The sequence below is a fragment of the Platichthys flesus genome, chromosome 4 (assembly GCF_949316205.1).
Source record: "Platichthys flesus chromosome 4, fPlaFle2.1, whole genome shotgun sequence".
Taxonomy (NCBI): domain Eukaryota; kingdom Metazoa; phylum Chordata; class Actinopteri; order Pleuronectiformes; family Pleuronectidae; genus Platichthys; species Platichthys flesus.
In genome coordinates, this window is record NC_084948.1 from 10,049,381 (window position 1) to 10,073,227 (window position 23,847).

The following is a 23,847-nucleotide window of genomic DNA, read 5'->3' on the forward strand; positions in this document are numbered from 1 at the left end:
TTTAAGCAAAACACAGGAAAGCATTTAACTGTGAAAGCAATTCAAGCATTAGAAGTAAACATGAAAAACAACCACTATTCAAATTTTGTTTAGAACAAAGAAAAGTTGAAAAACGGCCAAGTATCAAAAGTTGGCTTAAAATATATGGTCCCATTTTTTCCAGATTTAAATTTGAATATTAGACATAAAATATATTCCACAACTATCAATTAAGAATTTTTCTTAAGTATAGCAAATATCATGTCCATCATATAAGGGTGTAGGGAAGGTTTAGTGAAAAGCCAACATCAGTGTGCACATGATCGAACATGTGAGATTTAAGAAGCTGCAGTTGGGCTTGTACCTGAGCTGTCGCCTTGGCCGCCCTCGTCCGGTGCTCCTCTGAATGACGTGGAATGCTGCAGCCCTTTGGCCTGGTGCTTAAAGATCGAAGAGGAGAGCTCCTCCAAAGTGCAGCCCAACAGGTAGGCCGCTTTCTGGGCCCATTCATGACGGGCAAACTGCCTGCGTCCCGCTAAAGAGAGTAAAAGAAACATGTATCAAATACAAGACAATATGTATCAAGGACCTGAGGAGGAAAGATAACGCAGATGACAGGAAGAAGTTAGAGGATGAATGGTGTAAAAAGGTTCATGCCTAAACAGAGATCCATGCTCTAAGAAAATGTGTGTGGTTTCTGTCAAGCTGCACGGTGCTTTTGCTTTTTCTGAGCTATGGCTAACACAAACTGAAAACACACTGTAAAAGTACAAATAGAGTATCGACCACAGTCTTAGCCTTTAATCCAGATAAGAATTTCTCATGGCAGGTCTGGGCGGTGTGTATCCAAAAGAGATATTTTCTCTCGACTGCTGACAGGAGCTGAAGGCAGGAAGCTGTGAGGTGTGTGTGCAAACTGACAGATTCTCTTCTTCAGGTAAGTTTTTCGTCTGTAGAACAGTTACACCCACTGAGCACTTTATCAGGAATTTAATAATACAATCAGACAATTATATGTCCGCAGAGCAGGTAATGAAGTCATGCAGATGCAGGTCAGGATGTCCACATCAAACATCAGTTTGGAAAGACAATATGACCTCAGTGACTTTGACTGTGACATGGTTGTTGGTGTCAGATAGACTGGTTTGGGTAAATGTGAAACTGCTGATCCAAGGAAGTGAGAGTTTCTACTTGTTTTATTGGATTCAGTGAACTGCAGTGAGCTCCTCAGTCACCAGATGTGAATCCAGTAGAACCTTTGTGATTGGGTAGAACAGGAGATTGATGGCATGAATGTGGAGCGGACAAATATGCAGAGATGATGTGATGCATTTCAACATGCAGCAGAATCTAAGTGGAAACTTTCAACATCTTTTTGGAATCAATGACTGAGGCTGTTTGATAGCAAAGACAGGAGCTACCCAGTATTAATATGGTTTTCCTAACAATGTGCTCAGTGAGTGCATTTCTTTTTCTGACAGGCCTGATTTGTATTGAGTATGTATTTAAAATCTAGCGGCTAGACATGAAAAACTGACTTGAGGGAGTGAGGAGGTGAAGAGAGAGGTAGGAGAGGCATGAACAATAACTACGCTGATGACTTAAAGGTCCAGTGTGAAAGATTTAGGTGAAAGGGATCTATAGACAGAAATTGTATATAAAATAATCCTTGTGATGCTTTCACAAGTGTTTTCATCTACATTAGACAAATTGTTGTTTTATTTACCCTAGAATGGGCCCTTTATACTTTTTATTTATATCATGAGGGGGTCCTCTCTAAGGAGGCCGCCATGTTTGTTGTAGTGGCCCAGACTGGACAAACCACACACCTTTTGAGTTTTTATAAAAACTGAAGGTTACCACAGATTCCCTTTCCTGTTTGAAAGGGGAGGGGGAGGTGAGGGGTATTCATCTGCAACATGCAACTTCACCACTTTATGTCACAAAATTGTACACACTGAGCCTTAAAGGCCTGGACGGACATTAAGACAGAAAAAACAACAAGATAGGCTCTGAAGTAAACTCGCAACGACATGTGTTATTTTTTTGTTTACCTTCATCTCCGTCTGTGTATGATAGGACACAGCATGCAAACATGCAAGTAAAGAGAGGGGGTTAGAGATAAAATCATTCATGAATTCATCAATTCAAAGGTACAGGAATGCATAAACATTAGTATTAAACAACATTGACCGATAACCACCCATCATGCTTTGGAGGAGTGAGCTGAGAGGTTAGACATGTCAGTACCAGTGGATGTTAAAAGATACTTTGGACTGGCACACGTCCTTGAAGCATTTCCCCCCCCCAAAAAGACAATTAACTCAACTAAAAGCACATTCTTCTACGTGCAGGAACAGCCAGTGCAGACTCGGGAGATTTCAAAATATCAGACACCATTTTAATATTCAAGCTACAAGATGTTTTGTTTTAGTTACTGTACGATGTTAACACAGGGGGTAATTCTCCATATCTGATTTGGACAAGTTGTTTATTCCAGTTGGAAGGGTACAAACCCTAGGCAAATATTAATAAAATCCATCAATATGGTTAGTTTCATGTTGTGGTTTCCTGAAGTGGTTTATTATACAGGTAGGCCACCACTTCAGGAAAATAAATATATACGGTAATGAAATATTCATTTAACTGGGGAGCGAACAGCCCACACACCCTTCAGGATTTCTTTGTCCGTGTCAAATATGTCACTGTCAATGTCAGTCATGTAGACAGGAATCGCATTAACACATACAGATATGTGCCTGTTAGTGTTTCTTCGAGTCACATTCATCTGCTTTCGACTGCTATAATTTATAAACCAATTAATGGTTTTGCAAAAGATAAAAAAATAATTATTCAAAAATGTACTTCCTCTATTTGATTCTAACCATGTAGATATATGATATGGCCAGAAGTATACGAACAGCCCTTTCCACGCACTTCTGTGTCTTGTTCGGTCTGTGTCTGTTTTTTTGGGCTTTTGTCTTTGATGCACTTCAAAGAACTTTATCTGTTTCTAAATGACAATACTCCTGCACATAAAGCAGGGTCTAAAACTGGTAATGCCAGACTTGTGTGGAAGAACTTGATGTTTATGCACTGAAGTCCAGCCTCAACCTCTCCAGCACCAACAGAACGCTGACTAAAGAAGAAATGATGGACCTCACCAGTGCTGCAGTGGCTGGATGGGAGCAGACCACTGCAGCGTTGTTGAGAGACTTCTAAGAAGTCTTTGATAGATACATCATTAACTGGACAAATAAAACAACAACTATCTCCATAGTTCATTACCACTATAATATTTTTTAATTTGTCGTTTTATGTTGACATGTACAAAAAAAAATCTGTTTAAACAGCATTTTATAATCCTATTATCATATCATCCTGGTTAGTGTTGCAGTCAACATGTCCAAAAAGTGTTTATTCAAATATCAAGACTGACACCTAGTGGCAGTAGGTAGACTCCACTGCTGTGTGATATGGAGTTGGGTTTACATCTATACAGTTTGTGGATAATTTGATGTTGAGTAATGAGTTTAAGTTTGGTTGGCAGCGCAGAGAAACAAGCTGCTGGTTAAACCGGATAAACCAAGTGCTCAGACATGGAGGAAATAAGTTGTGGCCTCCACCTAAATATAGCAGAGGAAAATGTGCCATGTCCTATTTTCAATCCCTGAAACCTTGAAAGTAAAGTCTTAGGAGGAGCACCTGAAGGCAACGTTTACTGTTGATTCCATTGCTCTATGCAGATTGTATCTTGTTCATTAGGTGTGAAATGTAGTCTGGTTAGCGACTTCTGTATTGATGACATTTGCTTTTCTATTTATCTTCCATAAGAAAACACCATCACACTGGGTCATTTAGTGAAAATAGATAGTGATACAGTAAATGAGATCATAGTCGTCAAGTTACACTGACCCTACTGACCAGTTCAGTTGGTGAGCTTTTCCACTGCTTTTGGGAGGTCATGGATAAAGAAGTGTATTTTGTTAAAGATATGAATTCCTTTTGTTCATTTTTAAAAATCTGTAAAACAATGTTTGTTTTTCTTTCTGGGAATGTCTGACCCAATTCCTTGGTCTCTTTTTTCTTTCACATTCTAAAATCCCTCTACACCTCTGTTTACACCCATGTGTTATTTAAGCAAACACATGCACCATTTTATATCTATGATATCATCATGTGCCGAGCAGTTCAGTATAAGTCTTCAGACACTAGTCCAGAAATATTTTCAGTCAGTCATATGGGAGCTCCTACCTTTAGTGGCTCCAGCAGCTCCCAAGTGGTAAATGGCCCCTAGGATGAGCCAAAGGGCTTTCTGCTCATCACCAGAGATGCCCAGTACTTTCATGGCCGCCTGCAGCTTGGTGAACTGCTGCGAGGCTCGCTGCTTGTCGTCAGGCTGAGGAAGATCACATCAGATCACATTATATAAGATCTATCTGTCCAGTGTAACAGTAGCTGATAACAGATATATTGGTATCATTGACTATGTCAGGAAACATTTTTTGAAGTACAGAATTAGAGAATAGGGTCACTATTCTGTAATTTCTCAGAAAAATGTAACTTTCAACTGCAAAATGTTGTATTATTAAAGTAAATGTATATTAGAGTAAATTACTCCGAGCTCAGGCATTGGTTGGGTTATAACACAGGGCTCAGAAAAAAACATACAGAAAATATGAAAATTTAATTTAATTTCAGTGAAAATGTCTCTTGTTACCTTAGACTGTGGTATGATCCCAAAAACACTGTTCTCAGCCAGATGGTTAAAGTGCAGCTCCGTTCTGATGAGAAGGGTAAAATCATGGGATCAGGGAGAATGTCAACAAAAGAGTCGGTAAAATGCTGACTATCAGAGAATATAAAGACGAAACAAAAACACGATTTCTTATTCAGACATAATGATTAATGAACCATAATAAGAGAAAACCAGTATCAGATAACCTTTATCAATATTCCTATACTCCTTTTGACTTGATGGTGAAAAAAAGGTCATACTAACCAGCTGAGTAAAATAAATTCTGCTTTTAAATATATTTACAACAAAAGTTAATGGTGTCTCTTCCATTCAGTTACAGCACAGGATAATAATGACTGAAAAGTCCCACATGTCAGTCCAATATCTGACACAACTCATTTCAGTAAACTGTGTGTTTATTAAATAGTAAAAAAAAAAAAACAGTATAAAAAACAGTGTAATTTCAGACACAGCCAATGATCAAATACATCTCTGAGAAAAATCCCTAAACTTCCCAGATTGGTTGTGACACTCAAACCAAACTACAGTCATATCAATAACTCACCTCAGGCTGCTGTCAGCTCCGGCCAACATGTAGTAAAAGATGTTGAAGGTGGACTCTCCCTCAGGTCGTCTGCTCACCCTCAGTTTCTCCAGCAGCATCGTCTAAACAGGAGACAACATTAGTCACAGAGGGCTGATGTGGAGATACTCAATAATGTGTGTGGTAGTGTGAGAGGATCTCAGTGTCTGGACTGTTGCAGTCTGCAAACCCTCAACTTGTAAAGACTTTGGATTGTTTCAGTTTATTGAAGCTATGCATATACATTAAGTGTTGAATGTGTGGAGTGAAGTGACTGAAGGAGGAAGTGTGAGTGTGTGTTTAACCTGGATAGAGGCAGAGGCCACCTGCCCAGCCTGGTCGAAGTCGAGGGACACGACATGGGAGAAGTGGCTGGCATTAGTGTTCATAGACGTGGAGCTGTTGCCAAAAGCCTCCAGGATGGTGTAGACTGCCTGCCACTTCTCAGCTGTGTTACAAAATAAAATCAATAGATAAATAACAGATTTGAAGACTTGAGGTGCCTCTGTAGAATCAACACTAACTGTAACACATGTAACAGTGGTATCCCTTCATCAGCAGCTGCTGACTCAGTATGCAACATCATCAACTCCACTCTGCTGCCGCTATATTGCAAACACCAAACATCTAAACACTTTCATGATTATCCCAAAAGACATCAAACATGTTAATAATTCTTCCCTACCATAGAAAAGAAAAGTTAGTCTTTACTGTGTAAAACAAACATACACTTTTAGTGCTGACTGTGATTTATGTGAAGTGGCTCCTGCAACACTGCTATTTCCCTGTTGGATTTATAAAGCACTCTGTCTTACTGTGGGTGCAGGTGGAAATTAACTGCTGTGCTTGAAGCAGTTGTTGAACTTGTTTCTACAACATCTTGTTCGAACATAGGTTCAGTATCATCTAAAAAGAGCTTATTCCATATGAGATTTAGTGGGTGAAACTCAGCCAAAAACTGTAAACAGTATGAATCAAATACTGATGTCTTCATTGTTGTCATTGGGGTTTGTTATTGTCTCAGTCTAAATCTCACCAACACATTTACCGCTTGTCTTTAGCACTGACAATGAAACTGAAGAGAGGGATGCATTAAAGAATGATTCCTGTTTTTTTTAACAAAGGCCATATTTTCATAGTTATAGAATAACCTCCTCTTTCAACTTCGGATTTTTAGATATGCACTGTTACTTTTCCAGTGCAATGAGGATTTATTATTGATATTATTACTTTTACCTGCAAATTTTTAATTTTCAATGAAAGTTTAGAAAAACGAAGACCATGTTATATTCCGATATTAGACATTTAAAATCAGTCCCCATTGCCATATGCAGCATATACAGCACAACGTTATTCAAATTCATGTGATCTGCATTATATGCAGTCTGCAGACTCACCAGAGAAGATTTTGCCCGTGCTGCCAGCGATGGAGACCAGATACTGCAGCAGGTGCTGACAGTTGGTGGTCTTGCCACTGCCAGATTTGCCCAGCAGCACGATTGACTGATCCTGCCGAGTAGTGAGCAGGTTGCGGTAGGCTGACTGAGCCACAGAGTAGATGTGAGGAGCCGAGTCATCGCGCCGGCTGCCTTTGAACATGTGCATCACCTTATGAGGGAGGAGCAAAGGTGGAGGAGGAAGAAACATGCAGCACGGGAGGAGCACAAGAGAAGGACATGGACAGTTATGGGTATGAGGTATGTTAGAGCACTGAGAGAAGAGTTTTTTCACTCAGAAACCCACAGTAATCACTGAGGTCATAAAAGGCTTACCAGCTAATCAAGTAGAGCTATATGGAAGCAGATTACAACAGTGTTTCATTGATGAAAACAACCATGAGGTTACCTAAGCTATTGAATAATTTATATTTCATGTCTCTATCCGCTTTCTGAGAAGGTTTAGTTTGGTAAATGTTGACAATTCTGTCTATGTGTCTTTAATTTTGTGTCTTGGGTCCTCATAGGTTAAACACACTTAGAAATGTGTTGAGTTTTTCGATGATATCTCTTCTACCCAAATCTATGCTCAACATCACAACTAGATTATTTCTGCTGTAGCAGTTCTTCTTCTTGGGAACCAAAATAGGATGAAATCAGAGTTAAATCATGGGTTTAAAAACAGGATACTGCTGTAGGGTCCAGCCATCAGTCTGAAACTTACCTTCTCAGAGTACATGGAGGGTGTGCTGAGGGGGTTGATGACCACCATGTTGGTTCCGGCGTAGGTGTGAATCAGATTTCCTCCATAGCGCTGCCTCAGACAGTGCATCACACTGGATTCATTCAGATAGAGCAGTGAAGCCAGGTCCTCTGATCGGTCATATGATGGAGGGTTGGCCTGCAAATGGAAGGGTAGAGAGGTGTATAGCAATGTTGGCATAGATGGTAACCAGATACAAAATATTTAACCTGATCAGGGGAAACCCTTGGACTTATAGTATAAACAGGTGTTAGTCTAAGTTCTAAGGTCAAGGTGGTGCTTTGAAATTATCCAGGGCCATAACTATGCCTGGGTTCAAGCACTTTCGGGTCAGGTTGATTCCCACTAGGAAAACACCCCTCCTCCAATGACACTAACTCTGCAACTATTAAATCCAAAATGCTTCATATACATCATTAACTGCTAGTGTAACCACTGATGTTATTGTTTATATACAATCAGAAAAAGATAGATCTGGCTTTGTGTACACATACATTAGTTATAAGAGGATACAGAATGCACAATGTTGATTTGGGTCTGCACAAGAGACCTCGAAAAGAAGAGCAGCATTTTGCCCGCCTCTGACTTTTATCTTATGGGTCTAAAAAACGACCCCTTCCTCTTGCAGTCAAATCTATACTGACAGTGATTCTGCAGATATCTGGATAGACCATTAAACAGGGGGTCAGTGAAATCATTAAATCATCAACCAAATGACTGACACATTTTTGTCCTCTGGGTGATGTTTAGAGTATCACTGTCAAAATCTTGGCATCGGCATAAATAACAAAGGCTGTTTTAGTCCAGTTAACAAATCTTCAGAGGTTTGAGAAACATCTGAGTGGGAAAAGAGCTGCAGCCAAGTGAGCAAATGTCAACAGTTGGCAGCTGCCACCTGCCAAGCTTCCTGAACTGTCCCAAACCTTTTCCATCATTCCGGATGGCTGTCAGTGTCCTCTGTTGGCCTGCTGATGCCCATTAGCTTCAGGCTAGATCTGGCTCTATCTCTTGATTTTCCATGTTAGCTGCTGAATAAATAAAATAAACTAACTCTTGATTCAATTTAATTTTGAAACGAATATCTGACTTGAGTGTGGGATGACTTATGAAAGCAAACAAATATCTACCTGTGATATACCTCAATTGAAGCAGTAATACGCTGTACAAGACATGATGAAATCTGATTCATTCTTTAAAATATCATTCGTGAAACACTGCTGTTTATTAAGTTCATGAAGTATTTGGACACTACAAAAAGCAATCAGTTGGTTCGGGTCATGAACAGTTGTCATCAAATTCAAGTTTAAGTGATCCACTCAATCTGAACAGATTAGCCCTGGTGCACCTTCTCTCCCACTCACCTTTTCAATGTCGTCTTCGTCCACATCCAGTAGTGTCCCATCGTGCTCCAGTTTGATTTTCACCTTGCCCTCTGGCAGGGAACCATCCTCTGTCTTAACCACAGTGGCTGTGCGGAGAAAAGACAGGACACACTGACAGATGTTAGCCTAGTGCAATGCGTTGCTACTGTACTCTCACCAGGGTAAGAAAAATGCATATATTCAGGTATTTATAAAACAATGGCTTCCATTTTCACCAGATGGGATTTAGTTAAAAACTGTGTACAGGAAAGTGCACATCTTTGCAAAGCATCACTTCATTAACTCCACATAAGAGGTGGAATTCTTTAAATCTTCCACGGTCAGGCATATATCAAAGGCCAATTTGTAGCAGAACGGCTTAAAGGGATGGTTCACCCCAAAAATGTAAATACACTCACTATTTACATACCACTATGCCGATGAACAAGTGTTGGAAGTTGGAGTCTCTTGGGTGAACAGCATTGAAGCTAAATCCAGTAAAATTGAAGTAAATGGTGTCTACTTCTTCAAGTGTAAAAAAAATAACACTTCTCCTGTGGTGTAAACCTAATGTCCATAAGCCCAGGCATTGAATTTCAACTGGAAATGGCCTCATTTACACCATGTTTTTAGTCTAAATGTCCTCGATATCCTCCTCTGGACCTGCGTCTGCACACCAGCAGACGTTTAGGCCTAAAACAAGGTTTAAATGACCTACTTTGAATCGGATTTGAATGTCTGGCTTACGGACAATTTGATTACACCACAGGAGCAGTATGGATGAATTTAATTTTTTTTCGGGTTGCTTATTGAAATTTGAAGAATCGGTCAACATTTGCTTTTACATTACATATCACATTACATATCATTTAGCTGACGCTTTTATCCAAAGCGACTTACAATTGTATTAGATTTGGCTCCAACACTGTTAACCCCTGAAACTCCATAAGTGTTTAGTAGTGAGTCTATAATGAGTGCATTTTTGTTTTGGGCTGACAATCCCTATAAGAATGTAAGATAAGGTCAAATTAAGTGAGATAATGTCTACAAGAGGAAAAGGTTGTGGTGGATGAATGGGTCAACATTGGATTTTCATGGAGGATATCAATTTAATCTCTGTGTGCAATCAAAAAATGATATCAACATATTGTTAGAGTTCCTGACTTGTCATCTTCAGTACATATTTTTTTTATATATTCAGTTTCAGTAACCGTTACGTTTACCCAACACAATTAGTGGGTTTGGGTTCAAACTGAGGCTTTCTCAACATTTACAAGATGTTATCATGACATCTTTTCAGTAAGAATGTTAAATTGAAAGTACTAGATAGCAGGGGGAGTTTATATTTGCTTTTTTAAATGACCATCCCATTTTTTAACTTCCTAGTGGCTCGATGGAGATGACACTATACAAATAAAAGGATGAGTCTCAGCTCACCCAGGGTGAAGCCATCTTTGTGGACAAGCCAGACCTTCTCTGATCCATACCAGGCCTGCTCTGCTAAGATCTGCTCCTCTGTCTTCACCTGGTGGACAGAAAGTACAGAGAGAAAATGAGTGGAAGAAAGTTATATCTGTCAAATTCACAGCACTCAGTCACATCAGGACTTTTGGAAATCGCCAACTTTTCCATTTTATATTCTAAACCAGCACATGCTGAAAGGTCATGAAGGGAAGCTTGTCAAGTGTGAAAACCAGAAACATGTCAATGTAACAAGCTTCAGGGGTGTGTGAAAGGGGTTTAACCATAATCGTATAAGGATGGACGACATTACAGCTCCCCAAAAGTGAAGCCAAATCATCTTGATCACCTCCTGGCATCTGGTCGCCTCTGCTATGTTAGCAGATGGGACATGAACCATACAAATAAGTACATCTAAAATACATGATTCCCAAAGATGGTTTCTGTAATTTTAGATAGACCTTATCACACTGATGTATGTTTAAGTGTTTAGGTGACTGTCGATTGGTCAAGCACGTGAATCAGCTGGACTTCAATTAAGCACTTCTACACCACGATCAGTACTGCAGACTCTGCAGTAAAAAAAACTCAGGATGGTGCCATCCGTGTCTGGGATATTTGGGCTTCATTTTTGCACAGTGGGAGGTAGTCAAGACACATCGTCCACCTTTATATACAGTTAATGGGTTTAAAAGCAAACCTAGTGAACAAACGAAAAACAAGAAAACTAGAGGAAATGCAATACAAATGCATAATATAAATAAGTTAAGATAAAGTAAGGAAATTTTTCATGTAAACTAAGGACCAAATTAAGTCTGATCTTTTGATGAATACTTGCAGTACATTTCTCAAAGATTAGGGAAAAGTAAACAGGACACACACACACACACACACACAACTTCACAAGCAGAGGGAGAGAGCACAACACAGCACAACACTCCAAAGTGAACACTGGTGAATGTGGGACGAGCTGTTGGTGAATCACACTCAGGCACAGTGCAGGCCAGACCTGGGGTTGCTGCGCTGCAGCATGAGATGCCTGAAGAAGGGCCACAGGATCCTCTTCCACTGAGCCCTGTTGATTTGGCCAGCATGAGGAGGTCAAAGGTCAAAGTTATATATGAGCAACATGCACACACACACACACAGACCAATATATAAGATAATATGAAAAACTCTTCATTGTGTCGCTGCATATGACAAAGGGTCGGTATACTTTTGGGAGGGAAAATCCAGTTCAAACTACAAGCATGAGGCAAATATCATCGTAGAACTGCTTTAAACGATGTACAGTGTCATTGTTAAAATACAAAAAGATTGATGGAATAAATTGGATGTCCGAGTCAGCCATGAACCCATCATGTCGCAAAACAGAGCACTGAGAGCACCTTAACCATAATAATTAGCGACACAACAATAACAAAGATATAACAGCACAAGAGTCTATCAGCCTAATGTGTCATGAAATAAGTATTAACATCATATTCACAAGTTAGAAACTGCAGCTCACAATGACAACACTACAAGGAATGATCCGTCAAGACGCTTTAGAATAATTCAGACTTTTGAGACAGCTATCAGCTATCCTTAACATGAATGAGTTCATGTTCAGATATCAAACCAGGAAGAAAGCTCCAGGGTTTCTGGGCCTTACACTACAACAAGCAACACAAGTACAAATTCCAGCCACGGGCACCGGCGGTTGGCATGGGGGCTGCTGTACCTGGAGGGAACCCTGAGGCTGCAGGGCGGCAGGGGCTGGGGCTTGGACAGAGGATGAAACATTGACTGCTGCTGGCTCCAGCTTAGCCACAAAGCAGCCACAGAGACGGTGGCAGCCAGCAAATGCAGATTGAGTAAGGCGTGGAGAGAGGGAAAGAGAGCGAGGGGGAGGCACAAGACAAGGTCAACATGGAAATTTGCATGAATAAAATGCAGTGCATGGCAACAAAAGCATGGTCATGAGACCGAGCAACGGAAAAGTGGAAATTGCTTAAAATAAGTAACTATGAGGGGGCAGACTGCAAAAAGGTTATAAGAAACACAATGTGCTTTCAAGCTGAAGGCCAGAGCCTTAATATCAAACTCATATAGGTAAATATTAAACCAGATGGACTAAAATACCCTTTGCTTGGTAGAGGGTGTTCAGGTTGTGATGATAAGTGATGTTAAGCATAAGGCTTGTAACCCAGTCAGAATTTCACAGGCCTATCTGATAATTTAGTCAGTTCGGGCCAACATTTGGACTACACAGGTAAAAGTTATGTTCACATGTCATTTTATTCCTGACAGCTGACTCAACCCCTGGTTTGATCTTCACTACAAAAGAGAAACAGAGCTTCTTTGAGAGCCAAGTCAAATGTGTTACAAGCCCCTGGGTATAAAAATGAATGAGATCAAGTACAACTTTAGAAAGCTCAACTACACATAATAAAAGCCGTAAATACATTCAGCTGTTAATATGCGTCACTTTCATACACAGCCCGATATAAACTCAGACTCTGTTGGGCGTTGATGTGTTCATAATTGAAACAGCAAGGTTCTGAATTCAACGAGCTCTGATTCACGTCACTGACTGGTTTCTTTCCTCCTTTAATTCTGTGTATAAAAACATTCAGATATCGGTCAAGTTTAGGATGTTGGGACGTTGCTTCTGCCAAAAAACTCATCACCTGTTGCCAATTAATGTTCATCTCATGAGTGACTAGATGGCGAGCCAGGTTTGTGTGTTTGCTCTTCTCTCATAAAACCAAAGCTGATCCCTACTTGAGTTCATTTATAATTGTTGTTTAGTTTGCTGCATTGCCATTACCTGATTGACCGGAGTGGAACAGCACGTCATGGTTGTCAGTTGTTTATAAGTCAGCAGTCTAATTTCCCTTATCCTCCCTAGTCTAACCTTTTAGGTCCTAATGGTGCTTTTGGTCAAAACGCAGCTAATGACAATAGTTTTGAATCTAGACCTCCATAGCAGGTGGAAATCGGGGTGTGAGATTTGTTTTTAATGTGTCACAAAGTATATTTAATCAACATTTAAGTAAATAAAAGTATTTAAATTTACTCTTGTCAAAGCATTGGTTGATACTCAAACTTTAAAGACTCAGACAGGACCAATAAACATAACTGCAAAATTCAATGGTGTGGGTATCAACTTTTCCAATCAGCTGAAATAAAGAGTCCAAAATGTTTAGCTGGGAAACGGATTCAGCTGTGACAGCAGCGACAGCCAGCAGGTAAATTAAAAAAATAGGTAAGTATAAGTGTGGGAAACACAGGATCAGAGTTACACTAATAAGGGCTCGAGCTTTGAAGCCAGGCACCAGCAGAGAGGATAACATTTCACACCGTCATGAGTCACAACTGACAGACCAACAGTTGCCTCAGTCAGGATGGCAACAGACACCCTAGTTCTCTCTGCTATGTGCCTCTATAAGCATACACCAACACGCAATAAACATGAGTTGTTGACATGACATAAAAAGACACACATGAACCAGAGAGAGCACATCAACAACATGCAGATGGACAGCAGGGGGATTTACAGGGGCATTGAAGATCCTCATCAGGCGTCTCTGAGCCTCCTCGTTGGGACTGAGCCGTGTCTCCTACGAGTCAAAGCAGCAAGCAACACATTGAAACTAGGCCTACTGGTACAGAAGAAGCAAAGCCTATGACAACACACATTTACAAAATATATGAATATTTGATGAATTCCTATTACAAGTCTAACACCCTGTCAGCCACACAAGTTTAAAGTTATGTATTACATGTAACCAAGTCTGCACAGAGACAAACACACACTTGTGTTATCGTAATGACAGCAGCAGTTTGAATTGATCCAACGTGAAAACACTGTTAAGCAAATAAATGCACAACCGAGCTTCAAACAGCATGCGCACATAAAATAATCTATAACTTCCACACACTATATAACATCGTTGTCTGGTTAAGAGTGAAATATTAAATCAAGCCAAGCAAGTGAGAAGAAAACACACAGAGCCAGTATAAATTCCACTGGGTTAAATCAATGTAATATTCTTAGGCCAATCCTCCAGGGCAAAACCCCAATCCCTCTGCAACTATAGTGTGCATGGCAGTATGTGAGCATATCTAAAAACTCAATATCTGTCCTACAAACGGAATTAGAAATTACCTATTTCTTATGGATTTGGACTCTAAAACATAATTCATTTCAAATTCAACACAGTCATTTGATAATCTAACAGTGGATTATCTGTTCTGGAGTAGACTAATACCTAGTGAAGTTTGAAAAGTTGTTTCTGTATCCATGTTCACAATCTGTGAAGTTCCTGGAGAGCCATGTGCCTGCCATGTGCCTGTTCTCGGCCACAAAAAATCTCTGTAATCTCTTAGAAATAAAGAAAAAAACGTTGTGAAAAACGTTTGTGTTGAGCTCAAAATCAAACAACCAAAACCAAAGACCCAAAGTTTAAAGCGCAATGACAAAATTTGTCAGACATAACAAAAGTCAATCATCCTGAGGTTTTGAAATTCAAGTTATGGCGTCACTCAAATTGTTCATATTGTTCTAGCTTTATTTAATGGTGAGAGGAGATTGTTGCAACTCAAAAAAGCTAAGGGAGCTGCCAACATTATTAAAGAAAACCAACAATATTTAAACCATATTCCATGGTAGTCTGGTAAACTTGCTATCGTTTTAATTTAGCAAGTGGGTAAAACTGAGATCCCAACCCCCATCTCTTTTTACCATAAAGACCATGACCTAGGTCATATTTTTGCTTTATTTGACTGATTATCGACCTACAATTGAACATAATAATACAAGTGATGGCTACACAGTCTCTTGCCCATTATCACTGGGCATGGCTTATCAACTTTCAACAAGCCACACTCATTGAGGCTAAACCCTTTTCTTGTTCTATCCCAAAGTGCTGGGAAATTGAACAGATGGACAGCAATTGAAGCAACTGACATCACCATCCTTGGTCCATGCCAGAGCCAGCAGCTCAAAAGAAAAAAAAATTCTCAGTTAACTTTGCCCTCATTATTGTTAAAGTGATTAATATTTCATGTTATGTCATGCCCCACAGCTTGCGTACAGTGGCTATCAAGTGACTCTAGAACCGCACCACACTGAGTTTACACACGTGTGGGGTCTGTAAACAAACAGCACAGTGCTCTTTTACTTCAAACATGCATTTCAAATGGCCATGCAATTTCCACATGAACGTCTGAAATGTTGACCAGACATGCGAAGTATGGACACTGTACTGTACCTCCTGTTGACTGACAGCTGGTTGCTGAATGGCAGTGACTCTTGGAGGGGGAGATAGTGGGACAGTATTGGAACAGGGAGGAGAAGGATTCACGGGCGATGCAAGTTGAGAGGGTTTCGGGGCTGGGATAAAGCGGGATGAAGTAGAAAGGGAGGTGGCTTTTTGGACGACTGAGGTGGTTGGTCGAGGAGGATTTGTAGTGGTGGATTTAGGTTCAGGTGTGACGCTAGGGGGTGGAGACGAGGGTAACGACTTGGAAGATGGGGTCAAGCCAGTAGCTGGGGAGAGAGATGGTTTGGAATGAGGCAATATGGAAGATGCTGCCGCTGAGCCCATAGAAGCCAGGCTGGTTGGGTTTACAGCAACCACGGGAGATTTCCCCCTCTGTGTAACTGGACCAGAGCTTGTGAGTTTGTGATTGACTTCCTGTTGCTTTATTGTAGTTCCATCCTCTTTGTGGTCTTCCCTTTTTTCTTCTTGCTCAACTTGTTGTACCTTCTTCTCACTTTTTCTCTCCAACTCTATTTTTTCTGGTCGTTCATCATTGCGTAGTCGTGGGCGAGGCTCCCTGGTTCTGCCTCTGACCATGAGGTTCGCAAGACCTCGAGAGATGTCCTCCTTTTCCTCCATTTTGATAACATCATGCTTAAAAGAGAACTTTGACATCATCGGGGCCTTAGACGCTGCAGCTGGTGCTGCTTTCACTGGCTCAGCAGCCAGCTTAGTGGCCTGCAGAGATTTCTCTGATGGTTGTGTGGGCGCTGGGGTCTCATCCTCATCTGTGGGTTGGACCTTCCTGACAACACGACGAACAACCTTTACTACCTTCTTGCGTGTCAGACCTTGGTCATCTGTTGCATCCATCTGGTTAGTGCTGGTTCCTGGATGTTTAATGTTACTGTTGGCTGAACCATTGACCACACTTTTGCCCATTGTTCCATTTTGCTCTTGCTCACTGTTAATAGCTGGCTCTTTGTTTAGAGAAGCTTGCGGGGTTTCAAGACTCCTAAACTGCTCTCCTCTCTTTAATGGTGCCTCAAGGCGTTCTGGCACTTTAACAGGTGTCCTGAATGTAGGGGGGGAGGGACTCCTGAATCGGCCCACTGACTCCGTAGGGGAAAATGGTGGGGGACTTTTTACCCCGAATAACCCCCTTCCAGGGTCTAGAGCTGGCACTGACTTGGCCCGGGTGGGCAGCCCATCACTGTCTGGCTACTCATAGAGAGCAAAAAGAGGAAGTATAAGGACATGAGAAATAAATGACAATCCGGGCATCATGTCTATATACCAAAAAGAACAAAAGTGAAGTTATTGTGTCTAACTTTGATGCACCTCTAGACAATATACTGCCATTTATCTTCCTCAATAAATTCCTATGACCATTGCTTTGAGCTTTCTCACTTCTTTAATAACAAATTTCAGGGAAAATCTTTCTGGGTATACTTATAACAGAATGCTAAGTATATGACTGCAAATGTGACATACAACTTTAAAACCAGGACTATAAAAACACCACTAAATACAGAGGGTATTCTTACACACACGCACAATACCTATGGTTACCATACCCCTCCAAGACCGACTAAGGAGGCTACAGTCATGTCTTAATTCAGACAGGGGGTATACTCTTTTGTATTCCCTGTTTTTTTGGTTTGAAGAGGAAATATAAGTACCCTAATGAAAACTCTAAATGATCATAGTTACTTACACTTGTACTTTCTGGTGTGTTCTCGTCTTTGATCTAAACATGTTGATGAAAAAAGAAACTAAATCAAACCTTTGATATTGTATAAAGCTGTTGTCCATCACACAACCGTGCAAATCTCAAAACATGCAACGTTTCTGTGTAAATCTGTTCTGTTAGACACAAACGATTCCAATAACCAAAAATGGATGCGCTCACAGCATTGAAAAGTATCAAGTAAAAGTGCTTAGGCGGTTTAAATAACAACAATAAGGTCATTATAAACCATGCAAGCGTGGAAGCAGCTGGTGATTCTAGTGGTCGCCTAACATAAAACCTAATCGGTCATAATATGCTGATGGACAGAGATGACCTATGACAACAACCTTCTACTCAGCTTGGGGCTGATGTGCAGGCTATTTAATTTTTGCAGCTTAATATTACTGCATAAATTCAATTGATACCTGTTCCTTTTTAATTAATACTAGTCTTATTATTTCTGATTTTTATCCCTCTTATAAAATTAATTATAGTGAGGCTACAGGAAGGTGGATTCTGTATTAATAATTAATAGTCAATTGTATGAAAAGGCGGAAGAATTCCCCTCTGTAGAGGTACACTTCAAGTCTGAACATCTTGCTGTGGTACAGAGGTACTAATATTATTTTAAAAATTGTTAATCAGGGTTAGTAACACTACTTTTACCTGGATGCAATTTTCCATTAGTCTCTCCACCTCTAGTATTTACTCTTAATATAAACATGACAGTAAGAAGGCATCAAATTCTTGAGTGTGATACACACAAAGATCACACATGTTAGGATCCAGTGAAAAACGCTGTCAAACCATGCAGGGTAAAGAGTGCTTTATGAAATGTCCAAATGAGACTTCCCTTTTTCTCCCAGAAGGAAAAGCGAGATGAGAATGCCATTTTGGCTGACCTGCTGTCATGGGCTGTGATTGATGAGATGACAGCACGAGGAGGGAAGCTAGGAGAGGAAGAGTGGCGAGAATAGAGGGACAAATGAATTAGGATCTTCAGATGAGCATAGAACAACTCTCTGTAGTCCGAGCCACAGGATGATGGCAAAGCAGTGAATCTAGGATCTAGAAAAAAACAGAGGATGAACAGGAGAATTGGAAAGTATGGGTTTAGAGAAATGAAAACACCAAAGCTCAAATCAAAACCTTGCAAAAAGCAATCAAAGATTATGATCTCACCGCACGCAACAGTGAGCAACACTCTTGCAAACCTTTTCAATGTTCACCAACAAAACTTTCAAACTAGTGAGCTTGATCTTGACTGTTATTTTTTGAAGCAAGATCATATTGTCAAATACACATCATCATCATGATCCCATGACTAAAATGTACGGAATAAATGTCATCTGTTTATAGAGCAAATGTAATGATCTGCTTCTCATTCATCTCTCTTTATCTTCATTATTAAATCATGGTCATGGTCAACTTGCATTAAACCTCTACTCGCCTTGTCACAATGTGACCCACACAAAATTAAGCTGATGACAGCTTCCCTTCTCACTCCAATTGAAATGCGCAAACACAACCTTTGAACTGGAGAGGCAACCAGTGTTTCAGGTTCAGAGGCTTTATTTGGTAAAAGCTATAACTGTTTAATGCTTTCAACTAAACAAGCACATTAAAGATTTGATTCCATGTGACTGATGTGATTGATTCTTCGAATATGAATATTGACATTGTTCATGTTGAGAATACCAGGTATGTTACAAACACAACAAAGTTGTTGCAGCAGCTCATAAAGCAACAAACAGAACAATTCCCCAAAGTTAAAACTCAGTGATGGACCAGCCAGTAGGCCACAGTAACACTGAAGCTCACCTCCTGGTATTTACATACAGTATTTAGGCTACTTGTACAAAGCTGATTAATATCACACACTCTTACTACCAACAATAACACATTTCACTGAATCGATTTTGTTATCTGAAGTCAGTTGAAGTTGGCAAAACCAATTAGAGTATTAGATGATTTTAGGAGAAGGCTACACACACAGTTCTCCTGTCCTATAAAAAAACAAAGATGATGATGACTTCAGTTAATAGTGTCGTGATGAGAAGAACTAGGGACACTAAAGTTGCATATTGGCAGGAAAGGTGAAGATTCAGAATCGGTCAACTGATGCATCCCATTCACAATAGTAATAAATGAGGCCATAAGTCTGACCTGGGCTTCATCATTGATCACTGAATTAGCACACTGACTAACAGGATTATTTTTGGATTAGATAGTGGTATCATAGGGCTGTGGGCCAAATTACTCCTTCAGAGAGAGGGGGGCCAGCAAGGCAATTATAGGCAACATAGACTGATGCTGTGGTCACACATCACATAGATCTAGTTTGTAATGCTAAATTGTACAAAGAAGCTAAACAAACCTGTTTGACTAAGTTCTTCTTAATAGTTTTAATTTATCAAAATCAAATTAACCACAGACATAAACAGTAGCGTAAAATGCAGGAAGGCCTAAAATCTGGCTGCCCAGGATTTAAATTGACTGACAACATCCCGAGAGGAATCCCTGTTCCTGGTATCAAAAGGTATTCAGGAACCTGCAAATGGTATTCAGGAACCTGCAAATACAAAACTTCTATGACTCACCGATATAAAGATAATCTAATGGTATAACTTCAGTGTGAATTGGCAATTAAGAAATGTTAAAATGTCACATATTTGCTAAAGAAATTCAGTGCTGGGTTCCTCATTTATGGACACTGATAACAACTTAAATAACAACTCTGATCTGGGTTTGACTGTTTACTCAGAAGGCTCAGAAGTGATCTCAGAAAAAAGTGCTATGTCTCATTTGTATCTGGAATTAGGGGAGGGGGGGTTGTTGTCATCACATAAAGTGAGTCAAACTTTAGTCTTTAATTCCATGTGAATATGTAAAGTGTAGATGTGGAGGTGGACTCCTACATCACATAAGCTATCAGGTGTTAATTGGCACAACAGGCTTTAAATAATTTAAATTAAAGACTTTGGTGAATTGTATTTTCTGAATAATAATAGGAACAAAAGAAATATTAATATATTTTCTGCTATTGATGTGTCAAAATATGACAGATGTTTGAATAGTTCCATAAGCAATTATACTGATCATAAATCATTAATTTCATTGATGGAAATTTGTAGAATCATACAATTTGGTCCATAAAGTCCATATATAATAATACTATTGCCTGGTAACAGATGTAAATATAGAGAGTCTAAAATCTTAGATTTCAATGTCATACTAACAAACATAACAACAAATAACGTTCATGCAGTGACACAACATGAAAAAGTGAAAGTGCCACAGTTTAAACACAGGTGAGCTCCCACTGCACATGAATTAAAAACCACCTCATTAAACCCACAAAATGTACATTCCACTCAAATCGACTTCTAAAGAGGGTAATTGTCTCAATAGCACAAAAGCTCCAGTTGTAAATGTGATTTTAAGTAGGAAAACTTCCCAAGCTGCCTGCCTCTACTTAGCCAACTCTATTCTAAAATTAGTGCCACGGGCTGTGGAGCCTCGAGGCCCCTTGGTTGTTTGAAATGTTACACTAAAGAAGAAAGAATTTTCCCAAAAAGTGTCAATCGTACTACCTGTAATTGAGGTAATTCCACAACTCCTGTATCCCCCAGACGTCACCAATCAATTTAGAAACTCTCCAAGTTGAGGAGACCCGAGCAAGCGGCTCGAGACACAAAGAGCAGAGTGAACCGGCAGAGCTGGGCAGAGTGGGAGGCCTCTTATGGGCTGGCTATTCCTGACAGGGGACAGACAAGAGATGTGGGGACAGCTGTTGTGATATGAGTGTGGGTAAAAATAGGAGACTCTGCAGTCTGTCCAGGACAGGTCTGCCATCAGCTCCCCCCGCCACCTCCGCACTCCAAGAAGCAGCCACAATGTTCAACACATGCTCCTGCAGTTGCTGTCTGCTCAGCTGCCTCAGAGTGTGCATGTGTGTGCGTGTGTGTGTGTGTGTGTGTGTGTGTGTGTTAGTGAGTGTGTGTATGTGTGTGTGTGTGTGTGTATGCGTGTGTGTGTAAGCAAACGCAGCTATGGTTGTGTAAATGTAATTGGGAACATACTATGTGAAACAGCTGATCTTGTAGGTCATCAATACTAATAAATAGGGCTTTAAAGCTGATGCATTCAATCACCTGATGTGACACAGCTCTCACATACTGTTTGTTTTGCTACAGAGCTAATGCTAGGTTTGGGTCAACTACAGTGAATGACTTGTTTGAATCCCAAAAATGACAATATCGACAAAACGTCATAAAGTCATTGGAGAGTTGCACATGAAGAGAATTTTCCCCTGGCTACGGCAAATAAGGTGAAGACTAACTTGCCTGTTTATACCATACTTTCTTGTGAATACATGAATATGAAAGCAGCAGGTAAACAACACAAAGTGAAATTTCGCTACCTAGAGTGGCTACAGCTAATGTTTGTGTCAACAGAATATTGGCTGTTTGGATAAATAAATAGTGAATGTAAGAACCTGTTAGCAAGCAAATGTTTTACCGCCATGCTAACATAGGTGACAGTTTAAATTTGACATACTATGGTTTAGGGCTGCATAACATTGAATTCATCTTGGTTGCCAATAGTATGGCAAAGTTAAACCGTCATTGTAACAATCAGAATTGCTGCACTACAGTTTCTTAAGATGCTCATCACCTGATGTCAAAAGACACATCAAACTTTCACTGTTCAAAAAAAAACAAAGATTCCAGAAGCTCAATTTTATTCTATCATAAAAAAAAATGATGGTTACAAATATAAGTTATGCCAATTTTGCACTTAGCTTGTTCAAGGACATTTGAAGAAACAAGAGTTTTGAGTAACATACCTTTACACTTTGTCCAATCATTGCTCTGCAATTTAAGCCCACGTTACAGTATTGAGCTGCAGCTCAAATCCTCTCTGCTCTCCCTAACCGCTGTTTCAGTAAATAAACAGGACTATAATCGTGTATATATTAAGCATTGTCTTCCTGTGTGAAACTACTGTGCAGCGGAGGAGGAAGGAGGCAGCACAAAGAAAAGCAGAAGCAAAGTTTGAACATGTGCCGGATGTTTAACACACACTGAATGAGAGACGCCTCAACGTTTTCTTTCTCCTGATGCTGCCTCTCAAACCAAATCACTTATGATGAAAGTAATTTCTAATGAAAATCTCTAAATCAAGTATATTCTCTTATTGGTGAACAGATTGATTACAGAGAAGAGCTTAAAAATTAATTTAACTGAACAATAATTTCAGGTTCTTGCGTCAATGAACAGCAGAACTAGCCTTGTCTTTGAATTCTTGCTGAAACCTTTTCTCAGGTTTATTGTTGCAAAGATAAACCTTCACAAGTTAAATCCATGGAGGATGCAACTAAATATATATACATCCTTATGTATGTATACATAGTATAAGCGCGTTTTTTTAGCTAAACCAGTGGCTGTTCACTGTGCCCACTGAACGTAAACTCGTTCTGTATGGTTCATGTGAATAACATTTAAGATTATGCTAAAGTTTAAGGGATCTGACTCAAACACATGAGACACAAGTCTCTAGAATCTATTCACACTGAACTTTTCCCAAACGTCTCCAGGAAAAGAAAATAATTATTACAGAGCTATACAATGCTGAGATCAAGGAGCTGACCCTGGTGACTGTTTCAAACAGACACATCCAAAGATAAACGTTTCCAATTGCAACAACCAAACTTCATTGGTCAGTGTACAGCAGAGGACATAACAAGAACAGTATCCGTAGATATCACATGGATAGAAAAGCTTTTCACCTGCAATAATACAACTGAGTCCAGGCTGTGCTTTGTGCGTCCAAAAATCGACTTCCTCTCTCAGCATTGGAAGACAACATTTACATACTCGGATTAGTACTGAGTCTAACAGCCTATCCCCACATTAGACTATCAGCAGATCAGCCGGCTGGTGATCTGATGCAGCTCTGTTCATTTACCACCACGTCTGCTCTCCAACCTCTAGGTGGAGCCAGAGGACCAGGAAAAGCTGCACATGCTTTTGGAGCCACACAAAGCCCCCATTATTTCCCAGCGGCTGCCATGGTTTTCTAAGGAGAGAATATCTATAGGTGACAGAGGTAAAGTGCAAACAAAGTGTGCTATGAAATGAATGGAGTGTGGGAGGAGGAGGAGTGTGTGTGTGTGTGTGTGTGTGTGTGTGTGTGTGTGTGTGTGTGTGTGTGTGTGTGTGTGTGTGTGTGTGTGTTTTTTGGGGGGGAGGGGGGGGGTGCTAGTATTATGTATGGTAAGGAAGCATGTCACGTGTACGAGCAAACACCCTAATAGCCTTATCTCCAAGTCATTCAAAAACAGCAAGGCTACACAAACATAGGTTATTAGAGTAAACTCTGCTGTAAAGGATAAAGCATTTAAGGCGTAAAGGGCGGAGATGTGTTGCATGTTCAGTCTCTCCCTATTCTCCAGAAGACATGAGTCAGCAGGATACAGACAGAAAGGGACTGTGATCATTCAATCTTGGAAAGAAAAGGGAAAATCTACCAATTTCAGCGCA

The 23,847-nt window shown here is 40.1% G+C and overlaps 1 protein-coding gene across 4 annotated transcripts in view; it reads right to left on the bottom strand.

Annotated features, from left to right (window-relative positions):
• myo18ab (myosin XVIIIA b) overlaps positions 1–23,847 on the bottom strand; it is a 112,656-nt gene that overhangs the window by 68,722 nt on the left and 20,087 nt on the right. For all 4 annotated transcript variants that reach the window (XM_062385156.1, XM_062385157.1, XM_062385154.1 and 1 more), the window contains exons 3-11: positions 10,298–10,385; positions 8,861–8,967; positions 7,461–7,637; positions 6,698–6,908; positions 5,606–5,748; positions 5,283–5,383; positions 4,700–4,763; positions 4,234–4,378; positions 344–514 (exon numbers count right to left, since the gene is read on the bottom strand). In XM_062385156.1, coding sequence (XP_062241140.1) covers positions 344–514; positions 4,234–4,378; positions 4,700–4,763; positions 5,283–5,383; positions 5,606–5,748; positions 6,698–6,908; positions 7,461–7,637; positions 8,861–8,967; positions 10,298–10,385 — 1,207 coding nt within the window. The remainder of the gene's footprint in view (positions 1–343; positions 515–4,233; positions 4,379–4,699; positions 4,764–5,282; positions 5,384–5,605; positions 5,749–6,697; positions 6,909–7,460; positions 7,638–8,860; positions 8,968–10,297; positions 10,386–23,847) is intronic.